The sequence below is a fragment of the Astyanax mexicanus genome, chromosome 5, assembly GCF_023375975.1.
Source record: "Astyanax mexicanus isolate ESR-SI-001 chromosome 5, AstMex3_surface, whole genome shotgun sequence".
Classification (NCBI taxonomy): Eukaryota; Metazoa; Chordata; class Actinopteri; order Characiformes; family Acestrorhamphidae; genus Astyanax; species Astyanax mexicanus.
Genome location: NC_064412.1, coordinates 11829999 through 11848378, shown reverse-complemented (window position 1 = coordinate 11848378; position 18380 = coordinate 11829999). Strand labels below are relative to the sequence as shown.

At 39.2% G+C, this 18380-nt stretch overlaps 1 protein-coding gene across 2 annotated transcripts in view; it reads right to left on the bottom strand.

The window, feature by feature from the left end:
- phc2b (polyhomeotic homolog 2b (Drosophila)) overlaps window positions 1-18380 on the bottom strand; it is a 54458-nt gene that overhangs the window by 12981 nt on the left and 23097 nt on the right. For both annotated transcript variants that reach the window (XM_007253357.3, XM_022675678.2), the window contains exons 3-9: window positions 12048-12206; window positions 11862-11939; window positions 10751-10912; window positions 9575-9724; window positions 9063-9348; window positions 3484-3839; window positions 2760-2931 (exon numbers count right to left, since the gene is read on the bottom strand). In XM_007253357.3, the coding sequence (XP_007253419.3) occupies window positions 2760-2931; window positions 3484-3839; window positions 9063-9348; window positions 9575-9724; window positions 10751-10912; window positions 11862-11939; window positions 12048-12206 (1363 nt within the window). The remainder of the gene's footprint in view (window positions 1-2759; window positions 2932-3483; window positions 3840-9062; window positions 9349-9574; window positions 9725-10750; window positions 10913-11861; window positions 11940-12047; window positions 12207-18380) is intronic.

The window sequence follows — 18380 nt, the reverse complement described above, 5'->3', positions numbered from 1 at the left end:
TGACGGCTGTATTCAAGAGCCATGTCATCTGGCATCATCTGGAGCAATATTGGGCATAACATTCCACCATAGGTGTCTGATACCACTCCTAATGATTCTAGGCTTCTTGTTTGAACCTCACATTCATCATACAACTGTCTTAAGGCAGTAATGTCAGAGGATTTCTTTACAGGAGTGAGATTCAGTAGCTTTGACATGTGAGCATTTACAATGAGATCTTTCCTTCCAAATCTTTTTTGAAGTAAATCGATTGCAGCATCATAATTACTGTCTGTCAGCGTGAGCCCTGCTACTGACTTTGCAGCTGTTCCAGTAAGGTAAGTTTTCAGGTAGGTAAACTTTTCTTTCTTGCAGAGTACACTGTTATTATGAATAGCAGTCTCATACTGGCTCCAAAATTCCTGCCATAAGCTTACATCTCCGTTGAATTTGTCAATTTGTAACTTTGGCAGTCTCATTATATGTTTATTTGCACTACTAGCATCACTTTGACGAGTAGGTGGGGGGTTACTCACAGTCTCATTGATCGCTCGATGAGCACGCGTTTTTACCTCAATGACGCGGTCTCTGTATTCTTCTGCGAGTTCAACCTCCGCCTCCACGTCTTCCAGTGAAGTGTGTTCCTCCACTATATTGTCCAGCTCGCGCAAACTGTCCTCCTTTGCCGACAACACAGCTAGCATCTCCCGCACACGGTTGAGATCCCTCTGTTCATCTTCCTTTCGCAGTTCAACATCTATCTGGTTTATCAGTCGCGTAGTGGAGCTCCGAATCGTCCTACGTTTCCTTCTCGCTCTTTCCCCCTGCTCCGCTGCGAGTGGTCTCTCTTCAGTATCTTCGTCCGCCATCTCGGTCTGTTTTCCCGGATTTTCGGCACCAAAATGTTCTAACTAATCTTGTTGGCGACTAAAATAATGAAGTGAGACTTCAATCTGTTTCAACCGTTTACTTAATTAAATAACTCCACATGTTTACAGCGAGTGAATTGCTTGAGTTGTCTGCTTCCTTCAACAACAACAGGAAAGCCACAAAAAAACCCCGCCCCCAACCTCTAGAATCACTGCGTGTGTAACGTAACACGCACAATGTCCCATGGGCAATGAAGTCCATTTCAAGTCCATTTCCTATTTATAATCCAAATAAACTGACCAACAATCTCTTTTTAATCTTATCATGTATCTAACACATGAACTGTTAATCTTAACATTAACTTATGAATTAACTAACTTATTAACGTTGTTTAAACCATTCTTTAAATCATGTGTTCTAAATAAATTTCCTTTCTAACAAATAAATTCTCAACACAGCACTAGCTGTCAGTGTGTTTTTTGCAGCTGCAGCTGCGTGGGATCTCTGAATAGTGGCTAGCAGTGGTTTGGTTCATGGATTTAGTTAATTAGTGTGATGAATCAAGCTTGGTAAGTCACTCATCAGAGACAATCCTCTTTGCTTTAAAATAGAAAAGCTTCAGGTTTTTCAAGAACTCTGTTTCCTGCTACTTCCTCCAGGTGCTACACTGGTGTCAGATGTGAGCTGCAGCCTCGGCAAGCATCTAACATTAAGTCGCATCAATAAACTCAGATGAGTCCAATCACAATAATTAAGCCCCCTGATGTATTGGTACAGCCCATAGACTGTCTATAAGTATGGACAGGACATCCCAATTCACTCTCATTACGGCGTTTTGAAGCCAAAATACGGCCGATATGGAAGCTGCCATCTAGTGTGCGCTTGCGCAGTAGAGGCAAAGTGGAGCCAGAACAGAAGCAGCAGAGGTGGGAAGCGAGGCTGTGTAACTGCCCAAACCCCGCCCACTTGTCTAAGACTCCCTCCACCCGTATCGGGGACGTACACAGCCAGCACACCAATAACCACATCGCCACAACCCTTTAAATATCACAAAATAACTCCTATAAAACACAGTAACTGTAAAGACTGTAAACACTGGGGGTTATTAACATAGGAGGGGGGGGTTGTGGAATGTACATAATCCAACTTTTAAACAAAATTACTGGATGTGTAATGTTAGATTAAAATTCCATCATCTCCCATTCAAATGAATGGAAATAGGCGGGGTTAAAAGTTTTACTGGAGCCAGCCACCAGAGGGCGTAAGAGATGTAGTGGCTTCACTTTTCAATCGGTGTCGTCCTGTCCATATACAGTCTATGGTCCAGACAGCCAAGAGCTAGGCAGTGCGGCAAGGCTAACCAGAGGACCTGGCTGGGGCTTGGTAAGAATGGGAAAGTGGCAATTGTATTTTGGCATGCAGTTTGTAGGCATGAAGAAGTGAGCAAAATTTACATTCTAAAAAAACTGTCAGCCATGCCAGTCCACAAGTTTTTTTTTACTTTCAGTGTAAATTCTGTATCTCTCAGCTTGTCCAGAAAAAACATATCCTATATCAAGGCTCAAGGTGAAATTTACACTTCCCGACTGTAGTGAGAGCTCAGCAAAAAATGCCTTTTTTCCATTGTATTGATTTAAGAGGGTACCCATAATAATACTGACATAGTTTTCATTGGCTGCATGTTTTGAACAGCTAATTTATTTTTTAGGTCTGAGCAACAGCATTGTTTAATGACTATTTTACCTTCAATAAAAAAATCAATGGGAGTAACATTAGAGAACATTTCTGTTTTACTTTTAGTGAGTCTCTCCATGTAGTGTTGCGCTGTTACAATAGAGTAAGTCTGATATCAAATGAAAGCAAGGTTCATCTGACACCATGTAGAATATAGAAGTCTTGGACTAATGTACCTTGTGTTTGATTTGTGGTATTTCCTGTGTCGGCTTTGGGAGGCTCTGGAGGACTGGTGTCTTGGGATGGGGTAGGTGTGGGGGCCTGTGGGACCAATGGTGGGCAGATCTCTCTCATTACCAGAGACGTGGGTTTACTATTGTCCTTATTGTCCTGAGCAAGTCTGGCAGCCTGGGATACAGAATGTGGGAGAAGAAAAAGAACATATTTTCAGTGCTTTCAGGGTTTACCAAGAAACTAAGTCACATTTCAAACAAAGGTTTATGAGAAATCAACAGCAGGATGGCTGAACAAGCAGCCAAAGAAACTCACAAATGTTGTATTTTCTTTGTTGAAAATTCTGATATCCAATACATTATTTAGCTTAATATATATTTAATGTATTATGGTGTTTTTCTTTATAACAAGCATAACAAAAATGCTAGTAGTACATAACGATAGCTAGCCAAATTTCCTGTTCCACCTTAAAGTGCACGGCAGCAGTTACTAAGGGGCATTTAAGGAGGAACAGAATAATTTGTACAACAAACTAGTAAATAGATAATTCAGCTCACAATCATTTAGAAATTGGGGCGAGAGGGTAGAGGAACAAATAAAAAATGTGATTAAGTTCAAGTATAAAAGCTATTTTATGGTTCTTTGCTGCATATAAATCAAAGAAGACATTTCTCCATTTATTGTTAGCATATCTGCTCAGTCAGTGCATTTGGTACAGTAGCATACCTGGCTGTGTGCAGGCTGAATCTGCAGGTTGATGGCCGTTAGCTGGACAGGCTGAGGTTTGGGCTGACCCAAGCCAGACTGGGCTCCATGCTGGCTCACTGTGGAGTGAAAGATGGTGGCCTGTTGGCTAGGTGTTGTTCCCTGGTTGTGCATGGGAGGTTTGGGCAAGACATGGATGTGTCCAGAAGAGGTCTGAGTGGAGCTCTGGATGGCCAGTGAGGCAGCTTGTGCGTGTGGTTGGATGGAGGCTGTTTGTAATAAGGTCTGTATTCGTGAAGTGGGCTGAGCTTGGGACTGAATGACAAACTGTTGTGGCTGCTGCTTGATCAAGGCTTGGGGTTGAATCTGGGTGTAAGCTGCAAGAAAACAGACAAAATACTCAAATGTAAATTTTCATTTCATGCTATTATTTCTTTTTTTTTTTTTTACCTTACTTACCTAAAACTGAACTAAAATGTAATGCAAGTAAGATATAAAGTAAGATATAATCGAGTTATCATCACCAAAAGAAGATCTTAGAGATGTTGGAGACTGTTGATATTATATACTGGAGCAAAAACATATTAAATAAAAAATGTGTTACAACTGAGACTTAAACAATAACAGCTAAAGCTTACAGAATCCTTCAACGGAAAGTGGTTGTTAGGTATAAAAATCTTGATAAACCATTAGAAATACTTTTTTGCATGTAATACAATTTTCCCTCTGTGAAACATGGTGGTGGTAGTATCATGGTTTGGGTTTTATCTGGGCCAGGATTGCTTGCCTTAAATGATAAAACAATGAATTCTGAATTATATCAGATAATTCTAAAGGAAAATATTAGGACATCTTTCTATGAACTGAATCTCAAGAGAAGGTGAGTCATGCAGCAAGACAACAACAATAAGCACACATATCATTCTACCAAAGAATGGTTAAAGAACAATAAAATTAATGTTTTGGAACAGGGCCAAGGCAAAGTCCTGATCTTAATCCAGTCAAAATGTGTGGAAGGACCTGAAGGAAGCAGTTAATCTGAGGAAACACACCAACATCCTAGAGTTAAAGCTGTTCTGTACAGAGGAATGGGCTACAATTCCTCCAAGGTGGTTCGCAGGACTGATCATCCGATACCAGAAGCATTTAGTAGCAGATAAAGGAAGGTCAAACCAGATACTGAATGCATAGGTTAACATACTTTTGCCACTCACAAATATGTTATATTGCAAATTTTCCTTAATAAATTAATTATCAAGTATAATATTTTTGTCTCAATTGTTTAACTGGGTTCACTTTTTCTACTTTTAGGACTTGAAATTTGATGATGTTTCATATATAGCTACTCTGTCCAACTAGTAATGCAGGTATCTTTCCCAGGACTATTGAGGAGTTTCTATTGTTACAGTGCAGCGCTTACTTGAATTACCCCCTGTGGATTTTACAGACTTGCATGTGACTTTATTGAGGAAGTATGTACTGTGTGTTTGAGTGAGTTATTACTGGAACAATCCATATATGTACCACCCATTTTATTGCCCTTATATTACTATGCACTTCCATTCTTTCCCTTTTCTAGAAGTGAATCTGCTTCTGTTGGAATCTTGAGTGTCTGTTTGGGATACAATCACTGTATCCAGGAAAACTGCAATGGAAACTGGAACTGGACTTGGTGCTGTTAATAGGTGTGAGACTGCTCAACTTGCTGGAAATTGTGTTAAACTATGTGGTTGACTCAGCATGACTCCAGGCCCCCTAGCATACACACATACACCCTGCTATGGAGTGTGTGGGTGAGTATGAGTAAAAAAAAAAAAGAGAAAAAGGCAAAGAGGGAGAGGTCCTCTCTCCAGTCTCCTAAAGGCCGGAAATAAGTAGCAGAGCTGTGGCTCACAATGAGCCACTTAATGGCAAACAGCAGAGAAGTGAGAAAAAAGATATTATTCTTCCTCTTCTTGATGGCGTGGGATAGTGGATTCAGACGTCTCTCTCTCTCTCTCTCTCTCTCTCTCTCTCTCTCTCTCTCTCTCTCTCTCTCTCTCTCTCTCTCTCTCTCTCTCTCTCTCTCTCTCTCTCTCTCTCTCTCTCTCTCTCTCTCTCTCTCTCTCTCTCTCTCTCTCTCTCTCTCTCTCTCTCTCTCTCTCTCCCTCTCTCCCTCTCTCCCTCTCTCCCTCTCACTCACTCACACTCTCTCAGTAAAAGAGCTGATGAATTAATCCCTCTGGACTGTAGAACCCGGCCCTGGAAAACCCCAGACTTTCCGGCCTGGCTTTTTAGCTATGCCACTGCAAACAAACATTGTTTTACGTTATGAGCTACTTATGTCAATCCCAATTAACACTTTCCTCAATGAAAACAAGTCTGCAAATATACCAGATGCACAAATATGCAAAGGAGTATTCACATGCCCTGTTATGGCATTAGATCTCCTGGATAGGTTGTAAGACACAAACACTGCATCCAACTTTTCTTAATGTTTTGTCTTCATTATCCCCTGACAGTAGAAAAATGTGTTTAGTTACTGTTTTTAAGCCACAGACCACATTCCTCTGGTCCAAACAAGAAAGAAAGAAAGAAAAAAAGAAAGAAAGAAAGAAAGAAAGAGAGAAAGAGAGAGAGAGAGAAAGAGAGAGAGAGAGAGTATGTGAAAGGGAGTGACAGAGAGAGATTCTCTACAGTGGACCACTTTCCTTACAACACAGTAACTTTTGGTGTTTGGTTATACTGCAAATCAAAGAAAGAGCTTAAATGCATTTGGTCAAATTATTAGCTTCAGCTCACAAAAAGCTAGAAAAAGATAATGTTAGCTTTATTATCTCTTCTCTCCATCATATGCTCAATCAGAAATAAACTAGACTACCTTGGCTGAACCAAAATGAAAGTGAAAATATATCAGAAGGGAAAATACTTATCAGAAGGGAAAATTCTGGCTTGTTTTTTAGAGTAAGAACTGAGAACCTGGGAAAAGCTAACCAGACAAGTTATATCGCAGTGTTCCAATTAACATTTTTTTCAGCAGCAGTGATACATCGCACAGTACTGTGTTGCACAGTAATCTTTCCAGATTTCTCTCCTGAAAACTTTTTATTTGAGGGAGTAAAGCATTTCTGTTTATTTAGAGTAAGCTTAGATTTCCAACATTGTCATAATTTCCAATATTCTGTGGTTAGCAACAACACTATCTGCGGTTAGCAGCAGTTCTTAGCGCTAGTAAATACCGTGCTACACTGAAGAACCCTGAGTGTTTTGGTAACCCAGGGTACTATCTAGCGGTTTGAACAAAGTAAACAGGCAGACTACAGTCCAAGATACTCTGAATGGCGAAAGAGGTAGCGCTACGGTTAGCCGCTAATGCTAATACTGCTCCAGCCTTGGTGCTGGAGAAAAAGTTCACCCATATAATGCTGTACTTCAGCGGAGTGGCTTTACCGCTCCTTAATACCTGACTGGTAGAATTAATACATAAGGCGCACCAGATTATAAATTGCACTGTCGATTTTTGGGGAAATGGAAGGATTTTTAAGTGCTTTAATTTTTAAGTGTTTTTATTTTATTTGGTTCCAAACAAATATTCAAATTTTGTTGCACTCCTACTATTTATACATTAAAAGAAGAACTTAAAATACTCAATAAATGCATTAATGAATACATTTAAGGTATTGCTCAGCAGACATTGCCCCTAACATACAGAAAAACAGCTGCCCCTCTGGAGCTTTCCTGCCATAGCAACTACACAGCACCCAACTCTCTGCGCCTCTGCTGATGATGCTTCCATTCTTCTGAGACCCTACTCATTATACTGTAGTATAAAGGACACCAACACTATAGCTCTGGTTTGGTCAGAGAGGTACATACTGCCAAAGCAAACATAATACATTATTTTACTTCTCTCTTAGCAAACACACACCAGCTTAACTTACACACTTGCTGAAAGAAAAGAGTATGTGTGTGTGCAGGAGAGAGAGAGAGTGAGTGTGTGCGTTTTCTTTCCTAAAACCACAGATAAGGCATGTGTGAAGTGTTTTCATGTAAGAAGTAAGACTCCCTGGACTCCTCTTTAATGGCTGCCGCAAGCCTCAACACGCCCATAAGGTGCTCTTACAAAGCAGGCCTTTGATAAGTTTAAACATGGGCTTGTGTTTCAGGAGGTGCTGGCTCGGGGCCTGAAGTGATGAGTGGTCTGTTTATCAGGTTCTCAGAGAAAGAGGTGTGATGGGCAAATAAGAGGAAGCATGTGCCACACAGTTTGGATGAATACAAGGTTTTTATGATGGGCCTGCAGGCTCTCAAACAGGACTGAACAAATGTAGACAAATGAGCAACCAGTAGACATCTATTTGTCTAAAAGATCTAGAACTATTTTTTTTTTAATAAAAAGTCAAGGGCACCAATGTGAAGCTCAGTGTGCTCTATAACCTTTAGCCCACCAGAGCTATGTCAACATCTTCTGACCAGGATATGAAGCAACAAGCCCTTTGATTCTTGGTCTAGTACTTCTGCATGCTGAGATACTTTACAGTTAAAGGTGCAAGTATACTAACTACAGATAGTAGTTTAAAGACGGCCACACACTGAACGTGCCTTGTCAAGCCATGATGCGACGTGGGACACAGCACAGCACCACAGCTAACATGATTTTTGTGATGTCTTTCTGGTTTAAGTTTAACATGAAAATAAATTTAATGAAAAACGCTGCATGCCGCACCAAGAAATTGAACAATGCTTGGAGTCCAGCATTGCTGTGTGCCGTCAGCTTTAAGAAAAATGGATTAAAGTTTTAACAGTACTCTGCAGTGCTCAGTGCCATGTTCAGTGTGCGGTCGGCTTAACTACTATAATGGGACTGATTTATTGTTTAGCTGATATTAAGGTTTTAGGGATTTATAATATTTATAATTAACAAGCTTTAATTAATTGAATTCAAGAGTCTATGATGTAGTGTGCACAAGTGATTTCATTTCTGTCCAAAAAAATATAGTAACTTTACAGAAGAAAGAAACTTTCAATGGAAGTCAATGTGTCTTTTCTACTGTCCATCTTTTGTTAAATTTCAACACAATGTTAACGATGGCAGCTGCGATCAAATAATGTAGACTCAAATTCAACAAAAATTAGGATACATTTTTTCTTTAGACAGTGACTACTTGTACATTAGTGTTGCTTTCCAATTACATGGCTAAAATGTATAGCTGTCAATGTGGTTTCTATGCCACCGTGTTGACTTCTTTGGCATACTACAAACAATGGCAGCTAATACTGACTGGATTATGTTGGATTTAATAGCTGCTGAATAACTGTTTTACTAAAACAGTTTTACTAAAAATTCTGCAATGCATAAAGGAGAGATGACATTGGAGGAGATGGTACTTACTGTAATTGAACCTACTAAATTGGTCTGGAAATTATTGGTCTGCTATAGGGTAACTTAACCCTGGTCTGGCAAAAGGAGCCATCTAGGCAACCAATTAAACATTGTGAGTTTAATTAAACAGAAAAATCTGGATAGTTAAGATCATTGAGAACTGACAATATGATAATACTGAACTGATATCATATCTTTGGTCATGTTTTAGAACCTCTTTCATTCATATGACCCTTACCTGGTGCGATGAGGGGATGAGAGGACGTGACACTGCGGCTCATGTTCACTGCCTTGGCCTCTATCTCTTCTCCACTCTCTTGCTTTTTTCCTACATCCCCATGGGCTGCAGGTAGCACACCCTTCCCTGTGGTGGTTCCAGAGCTGGTGGAAACCTGGTTGGGGTGTTTGATGAGTGGGGTGGGCTGGATGGAGACTGGCGTTTGCTTCAGGCTCAGGGCCTGCAGGCCAGTGGACTGAGTAGAGGACGATGCCCCCTGCTGGCTGCGCAGAGCAAGATTCTGTACCTAGTAAAAGCATTAGAAAAATAAAGTCATCATTTAAAAATAATAATGAGAAGAAGAGTAATAATTAATAGACAGAAATATTTATATTTAATTTATTAACTGTATTTATACACTGTATAGTGTGTGCTGTATTTTAGCACAATGCAATATATAAAGAATGTGTTTGATGGTGTTAATGGAAATGTGCAAAACATGCAAATGGGCAGGTGAATGGTTGTATAGGTACCTGTGCCGATGCAGACTGTGCATTACTGTTTGTATTGTTGTCTGATTGTAGAGCAGTAACAGTAGCTGTAGGAGCGAGAATGAGCTGGGAGGAGAGAGGAACAGCTCTGCCGAGACTCCGGGCTACATGCACCAGGTTACTTTGCTGAGCCTGAAAATACACATATGTAGCTCCTTAAGCTTATATAAAGGCTTATTATATTATATTCATCATTGCCTCTGACCCATATATCTCGTGTTAATAATACAGACCATTCAAATCATTTGGACCTTAGTATAGTAGCAGAATATAAGTTTTTACACCTCAGGACTAGTGTGTGCACCAAGGTTCAAATGTTTGTTACATTGTACATATTTGGTCCGGTTAGTTTTGGTTTCACACTGCAGTTTACTGAGCAAACTAAAAAACCCTGTTGTCATCAGCTAGATGGGAGGAGTCTCAGTATACTTCATATTAATTGGTTGTAGGATGTAAATTATGATTTTGGCAGGTGTTATGACAAATTCTAGCTCTGTCAGAATCTGACTGCCCTTTACATCCACGTACTACCCGCAGCAGAATGAGTTTAAAAGATGATCTCCAGATTTCTTTTAATTCTGTTTATAAACGGATAATCTATTGTTACAGTAAATAAACACATTTCCAGTTCCCAATTTCTAGTAATTTAAATAACAAGCACTGGTGTTCATTCTGCTGGTTGACGCACCTATATGCAAAGGGGAGTTTGATTTCGGCACAACACCCATTTATTTTGAATCCGGTTTGTTTACAGTCTGCATCAAATTCCTGTCATTGGTCCAAAAATCTGAATAATTTCACACTGTAGACAAACTAGGCCATGGTTCAGTAGATCAAAACCGAGACCGAGACACCTCTTTTGTTCAGACTAAACTTTGGTCCTTGGTCTGGACTGTGGTTCACGGCCCCTTTCACTTCGGCTTCTTTGGTTTGGACCCAAACTGACCCAAGACTGAACCAAACAAGATAGGTTCGAAAGCACTCTTATAATTATACATTTACAACTATTATATTATATAGAAATAATATTCAACCGGATTTTTTTTTAAGCAATCACTGATCTACTGCAAATTCTGCAGTAGAAGCGGACATAGTGTGACAGTAACACAACCAACAAGGCCAGAAACTCGTGTACAATGTGTACAACAGATTGCTCACCATCTGAGCACGCAAGTACATCTGGGCTTGGCTGGCAGTGAGGGTGGGGCTGGAGGCATTGCCCAGCAGTACTGCCTGTTGCGAGATCCCGGAAGGGTTGGAGTTTACACTCTGGGCGCGACTTATTAACTGAGCAGTCGCAGGAGACGTAGTAAGATTAATCTAAAAGAAAGAGAATGAGAGAGAGAGGGAGCAAGAGAAAGAAAGAGAGAGAGAGAGAGAGAGAGAGAGAAAGGAAGAGAGAGGGAGAGAGTCATGCGTTACTCACACTAAGCAATACATGTCCAGACTGGATTTGTTGTGTGTAAAATCCACTACAGACCAACAGTCACCTGCTCATTTATAATTTCTTTAAACAAAAAGTATAATTTAAACCCATCTCTACTGTATTAACCATCTCTACTCTTCAGGAAGAAATATTTTACTAGATTTCAGAACATTGCTGTGAAGATTTAATTGAATTCATCTATTTATAGCATTAGAAAGTTCATCCCAAAGGTACTGAATGGCACAATGATTTAGGCTCATGTGCATTCTACTGTATATGTGTTTATATAGAGATTCTAAACTATTGTGGATATCTACTTTAATAGAACTTTAGCAGAGCACCACTGCAGCTAACACAGTTTTAGAAAATGTCGAATGACATAAAATAACAAAAATATACATACAGTAGTTTTAACATTTATTGAACATGTTATATTATTCATACCTGACTGATCAACTGATTTAATGATTTTTCTGTGGTAAGTAAATATGATTTTGCAAATTACACTTCTAGAAATGTTTCCTAGAAATATAGTTGTTTACCTTAAAATACTAGCTCTGTATCTATCTCCTAGCTTGTCAACAAACACATGTGTACAGATGTCCTCGAGGGGCCTTTAAAAGCAGAATTTTTATATTTATGGCAGTGGTGTAAAAGATGATTATACTCCCCAAAAGTAGGAGGTGCCCAGGTCAAAAAATAATGCTGCTTTGAGCAAAGAAATATGCAGAGTATTTTCGCCCATAGTTTAGACACATAGTATATATTCTCAGATTACTATGCTCATCATCACTCCTCTTCAACTGAAACTAGACAGGCATGCTGAAATCTATGTACACTCACTGTAGTCTGTGATGATCCACTCTGGGTGGATGAGGTGCCATTCTGTGTAGAGTTCTGTCTACCAGCAGCTATACTGGCCTGAGAGACAGAAAGAGTAAAAGATAGAGACAGAGTGTGATTCCATGGAGCTTTAAACAACTTAAATTAAGTTATGTGTCCCTCTCTGTAGACTTTAATCCAACCCACCTGCTGCACAGCTGCTAGGCTCTGTAGCTGTGCCGTGCTGAGGTGCTGCTGTTGCAGTGCTGCCGTCTGCAGCATTAGATGCTGCTGCTGTGCCGCATACATCTGCTGCAGGTACTGCGCCGCAGTGCTGGGTTGCCTGTGCAAGGCCTGCTGGATCACCTAAAAGACAGAAAGAGAGAGAGAGAGAAAGAAGTCGTGTTAGTTACTTAATGAAAATCTATTTAGTTTTGTGTGCTCAGGTGCCCTTAAATTTAAACTTAAAACAGTAGAATCACTATGAGAATTCCTGTGTGTTTGTTATGATCCTTTCAATGGGAATTTCCTTGTTTTGCTGCCCTCTTCTGGCAATTCAGTGAACAATTGTAATATTCAATGATGTTCATGTAAAAAGAAAGGCTTACTCTCATTGTTTATTATGTTTATTAAACATTAAAGGCATGCTGAATGAGGAACAAAATATAGAAGTCAGGCTACACAGAAATTATTTTCTTTTATTTTATTTATTTATTTATTTTTTAAATCACTTTTTATTTTCTATAATGCATGAAATAATTCAGGGACAATAACAGGGTGGACAAATATTGTAAAAATTGGCATTTGATAAAACCATGGTAGAGTTTCAAAATTTTACATGACAGATGAGAAAGCTTAAGCTGTCCACTTTAAGTATGGACAAAATAAGAGAAATATTAAGTGAATTTATTATTTGTATAGCTGGACATACAGCAAGTGTCTTCAGTCCCTTAAAATAAAACAATATGAAGGTTGTGAAGGTTGTCACTGATGTCAAAGGTTTCTTGGAGCGGTGTTATCACAAGATGAAAGTGAATTCTTGGACATGTTTAAATAGCTTTAAAACTTCCGTGCTGCTGTGCCCAGGGAGCTGTGAGGGCTATCAACCCAACAACCATGTCAGGAACAACACAGTGCTGTAACCACTGAGCCACCATTCAAGCAGTTTAGCTTGGTTTGATGGCTTGTGATCATCCATCTTCCTCTTTATTTTATATTTCAGAGGTTTTCAATTTGGTAAAATCAAAGAAACTCATTATTTTTAAGTGGTCTAATTTTTTCCAGAGCTGTATGGTGTACAAGAAAGCAAACTCAAAACAGTTCTGTACTGCATTGTACTCTTCTTTTTTATCTAACTTTTCAAATTTTTCAGATTTTCTCCCCAATTTACACGGGCAATTACCCAACCCACTCATTAGGACTCCCCTCATCACTAGTGATGCCCCAACACACCAGGAGGGTGAAGATTAACACATGCTTCCTCCAATACTTGTAAAGCCAGCCACCGCTTCTTTTGGAGCTGCTGCTGATGCAGCATTGCTGAGCAGCCAGAACAGCGGCTCGGTTCGGCTCAGTTCTGATACATCAGCTCAAAGATGCCCTGTGCTGCAGACATCACCGTAGGAGTGATGTGAGGAGAGAGCACCATCTACCCACCCGGAGGGAGCAGGGAGCAGTGTCTGCAGCTTGATGGCAAAGCTGCATGAGTGGGGGTTCGAACCTGCGACCTCCTGCTCATAGTGGCGGCGCTTTAGACCGCTGGACCACTCGGCGCCCCACATTGTACACATGCGTGTAAAAACAAAATATATGTGGTCATACAGGACATTTTATGATGTGCATAGCTTGAAAATTACATACCTTAACTTTTAACCTGAGAGGTGTTATAAGTTATCATTGTTTAAAATTCCCTGACAATCCTTAAAGTTTATAAAAAGCCACTTAAATCACTTAGATTCACTATGCAGTTCCAGCAAAGCTTCAGCCCTCAGTACCATCCTTCTCTGCAGTGTCTGTCACCACTGAATGATACAATATGTCGGTCCTAAATATTTTTACTTCTTCCTCCATCACCCACTGGCTGCTCCTCGCACCTCCAGACTCCTCCTCCTCACCTCGGCTTTTACGCGGGACTGGCCGGTGCCGTACAGTTGCTAGGTAACGGAGAGAGGAGGCTCTGACCCCAGCTCTGGGTGTAAGTACAGTGGAGCGTGACCTGAACACACTGCATGTTTAAGCTAAACCAGATCATTTACATACCACATGCAGCTGAGCATGTAATGTCCTACATCTCAGAGCAGCGATGATGCAATGCTGGATGATGTAGGCATTTTATTACATCATGTAGAGTTAGAGTTAGATAGGGCTCTGGGCTTTTTTTAATACACAGTACACTTCTTGTTTCTACCTTATGAGCGCTATTGAGAATTTAGGAGAAATCTGTAGTTTTAGAATTACAGACTGTAGTCCTTCTGCTCCTCTGCAGTTATTTGTGGATCAGACACAGCTGTGCTGCTGGAGTTTTTAAACATCTCAGCGTCTCTGAGGGGTTAAGAATTACCCAACACCCAAATAATATCTGTTTTGTGGTGGTCCTGTGAGGCCCTGACAACTGAAAAACAGGGTGAAAGATAAAGTATTATAGGGCTGCACAAAATATTTTACATTGCAATTGTTCTTTTTTCAACAATATATATCACAATATTAAACAATGCAGGGCCCATGACATCACCTGCCCTGCCTACACTTGCATCTGTACCGATCAAGAGCTGAGTCAGCAGCCCTAGGAAAATAGTAAAACAACAATAATTGACCCTTTAATCAGGCATTTAAGTGGCTGATTTAAAAAGCGTTTTTCTGGGATTAAAAGAGTGAATTCAGCTGTAACTGGAAATATTTGTGCAAAACTGTGCTGGACTGAGGTGTGTTTAAAAGCACGTGCCTAACCATGTGGATGGAGGCCATGCGGTTACCTCCTTTTTTTTACCTACATTGCAACATTACGTGTTAATTTAATTGCCTTAAGTGACATTGTGCATGCACACATTGCGATGACAATGCTTAAACGATATATCATGCAGCCCTAATATATAATGAAGTATGCAGAGATACAGATACAGGACTACAGATTGCTTTCATAAGCTCAGTGGAGCTGATATAATGGACAGTGAGCGTAGTACCAAGGAGGTACAGATTGTTCTTGTGTACAATATTTATTACAACATACATCTGTAAAAAATAGCATTACAAAGCTACACACTGTAGCTTACAGTCTGTACAGGTTGTACAGACACAAAACTTGAAATTGGATATCCCATAATCTACAGTTCATAATATCATCAAAATCTTCATGCACAATGGACAAGGTCATTTTGAGTTAATGTTTTTGATGAAATGATAAAAAGTCTCAATTTCTGATACACATCATAGTAGTATTGTGAATAACATATAGATTTGCATTGCATTCAGTTATTATTTACATTTTACACAGTATTCCATTCCTTTTTTGGGGTTGTGGTTTTACGTCAGTATGAATAAAACCAATCTTACTGCTGAGAGCCAATTTTCTATCGTTTTCATTCATTTTAAAATGTCTAGTTGTGTCTCTAGTATGAAAATATGCCATGTGAGCCGTTTTGGGTGAAAAAAAAAATAAAACTGCTCAGCTGTTTCTATTCAGTCCTGCTTTAGATCACCCCCCACTTCTTATTAGGTACCTAATATGTCTTTACAGGGGACAGCTTGGGAACGCCCACATCTGTATACATTGTGAGGTGTTATCTTGTAAGACAGGCAAAACACTTGCACTGTTCTTACGGCAAGGTGACATGAATTATTAGAGTTGGAATGAGGTCTGCCAGATAGATGGGAGATTCCATGTTTAAAATTGTTTGGCATTTTACATTCCTCTGTCCACAGAGTCTATTAGGAATACATCATGGAAGACATTCCCACCCACAGTGTACAGCGCAGCGGGGGCAATGTTTGTGACTGGTGGCGTCAGGCTTAAATTAAATTAAATAAAATTACATTCTAATTAAATGCAGGAGGCCCAACAAGTCTATGCTGTCAGTCAATGCAATGTTCTTTAGATTTCATGGGACACTAGTTACTGTTCCAAGTCACTAATTTTGCCATCTCATTGTATTTTGTAGCAAATACTAATTTAAAACAGCTTGCCTGTGCTCTGACATGACATTAAAAGGAAGATGGATGGTCTGAAGCAATCAAGCAAAGCTGACCTGCTTGAATTTTTGAGCCAGGAGTGGCATAAGATCATCTAAAAGCAGTGTGAAAGACTGGTGGAGAGCATGTCAAGACGCTTTAAAGTAGTTACACCAAAAAAGTGATTTCTGAACTCCTCTTGAGTGAAACATTAGTATTGTTTTTTTTTTATAAATATGAAATTTCTCATTTTCTGCTAAAAAATGCTCAAAATTATGAAATTTAGTTAGTGTTTAAAATATAAAAAATATATATGAATTTTTAATCATTTCACTTGAGGTCGATGATCCAATATGCCATGAATTTAAATTAATGCACTCTGTGTATCCAACAATAGAGTCAAATAAATTGTAATGACAGATATAAAATGCTTTATTATGAGAAACTTGTGCCAATTGTCTTTATGTATAAAACTGATTAAATAAATCAAAGAAATTTGATTAAATTTGCCTTAATATGTGATATAGTATAGTATGATATAGTATATTGTATAGTGTGACTATACATTATTGATATATTGTGTAAACCTAATGTACACTTACTTACATTTCCAGCTTTAACAATATGACCAATTTTTATACTCTAAATTGCACTAATGGCAATAATAGTTTTGATTAAACGTATATGATTTACGTCAATATCATTAGCATTGGTTTTGAATTTTTCAGGTTTCTACATATATTTATTCCTTAACTCATGCTGACTGTAGTTGTGTATCAGTTGTGTATCAGTATCAGCAGGCAGTTCAGTATATGGTAATGGATACAGTAATAGAATCCCCTGACTCTGCCATCATTGTCATTTTCCATTTCCAGCATAATGAATGGTAATCTTTATGGTCAGCCCACTAAAAGCAACACTGTCAGCAAGCTCAGCTGGCAGACTAATGGGGGAAGGTTTGTCTGTGAGATCAAAGGTCAAGGTTGATGCAGTCTAAAATCAGGGTGGGCAAATGGTAACCACAGCAACGTGGAAAAAGTCATTAGCGAATGCCTGCAGAGGTCTTGAGGAGATAATGATGGAGTATCCCAGCTGAGCTGCATCACTTTGAACAATATTTTTTTCTCACCATGCCATTTTAGAGACTGCATGCATTTCTTCCAACTGTCCAATAGGTGGCAGCATGCTATTGAGAGAAGCTTGTGGATGCCCTTGCTGTCTTTTTGCACAACTTTCACACTCGAAAAAGGTGCTGGTGTGAAGTTGTAGGGGTGAGATCACACATGTGAGCATGTGTAAGTGTGCATGAGCGTTTGCTACTTTTCCCACTATGTTAGTCTGGGAATTTATGCAAGCAGTGTGTGTGTGAGGTGGCGTATGGATGGGTGTGTATGAGTAATGGGTTGATTTCAGCAGAAAATGCAAAAAAGGTTATTAAAAAAGGATAAACCATGGTGATCCTGTACCAAATCTAGCCTGAAACAGCACACACTCTTACTGTGTGAGGATCCTCCTGTGGGATAGTGGCGTGTAGGGGTGTGCCATATTGTATCGCACGCACTAATATCGCCAATATTTTTCAAAATCGTGACTGATATTATACCATGGCATATCAGCCACCCCTAATTTTCACATGAGGGTACTACTTTTTTTTTGCTATTTTTAAGAAAGGGGAATTCAGACTAGGGGTGTGCCATATCGTATCGTACACAATAATATCACCAACATTTTTCAATATCATGATCGATATTATACCCTGAAATATCGTGCCATAATCACCCACCCCTAATTATCACATCAGGGAACTACTTTTTTCTATTTTTGGCAAAAGAAAATTCACACTGTTATCATTTCCCATTATATATCTACTAGAGACAGATTATATCAGTCCAGTATAATTCATTTTATCTTAATCCTGGATTTATGGAGATATATGGAGTGCATTATTAGTATCATGACATTCTGAATCATTGACCTCTGTTACAAATCTGATAAAAAAAAATATTGTATTTTTTAATATCTCAGTTAGGGGTGTACCATATCATATTGTATGCTATAATATATCAGATGCTTATCCTTGATTGGGTTCGATAAACTGTACTTCTTTGTTGTTAGAATGTGAGGGTGGCTTCCAGAGAATATTATATGTAGGGGTTGGCGATATGGCCCTAAAATATTATCATGATATTCCATGGTATTTCGCTATAACGATACTGTTGGCAGTATGACGAAACACTGAATTAAATAAAATATTTCAAGCATAAACTACTACAACAAAATGAAAATTATTTTTTTATTGCATAGGATGCAATATGGCACACCCCTAATTATATGGTGTTGTTAATACTGAAGAGCAGTACATCATTTCCAGACTCT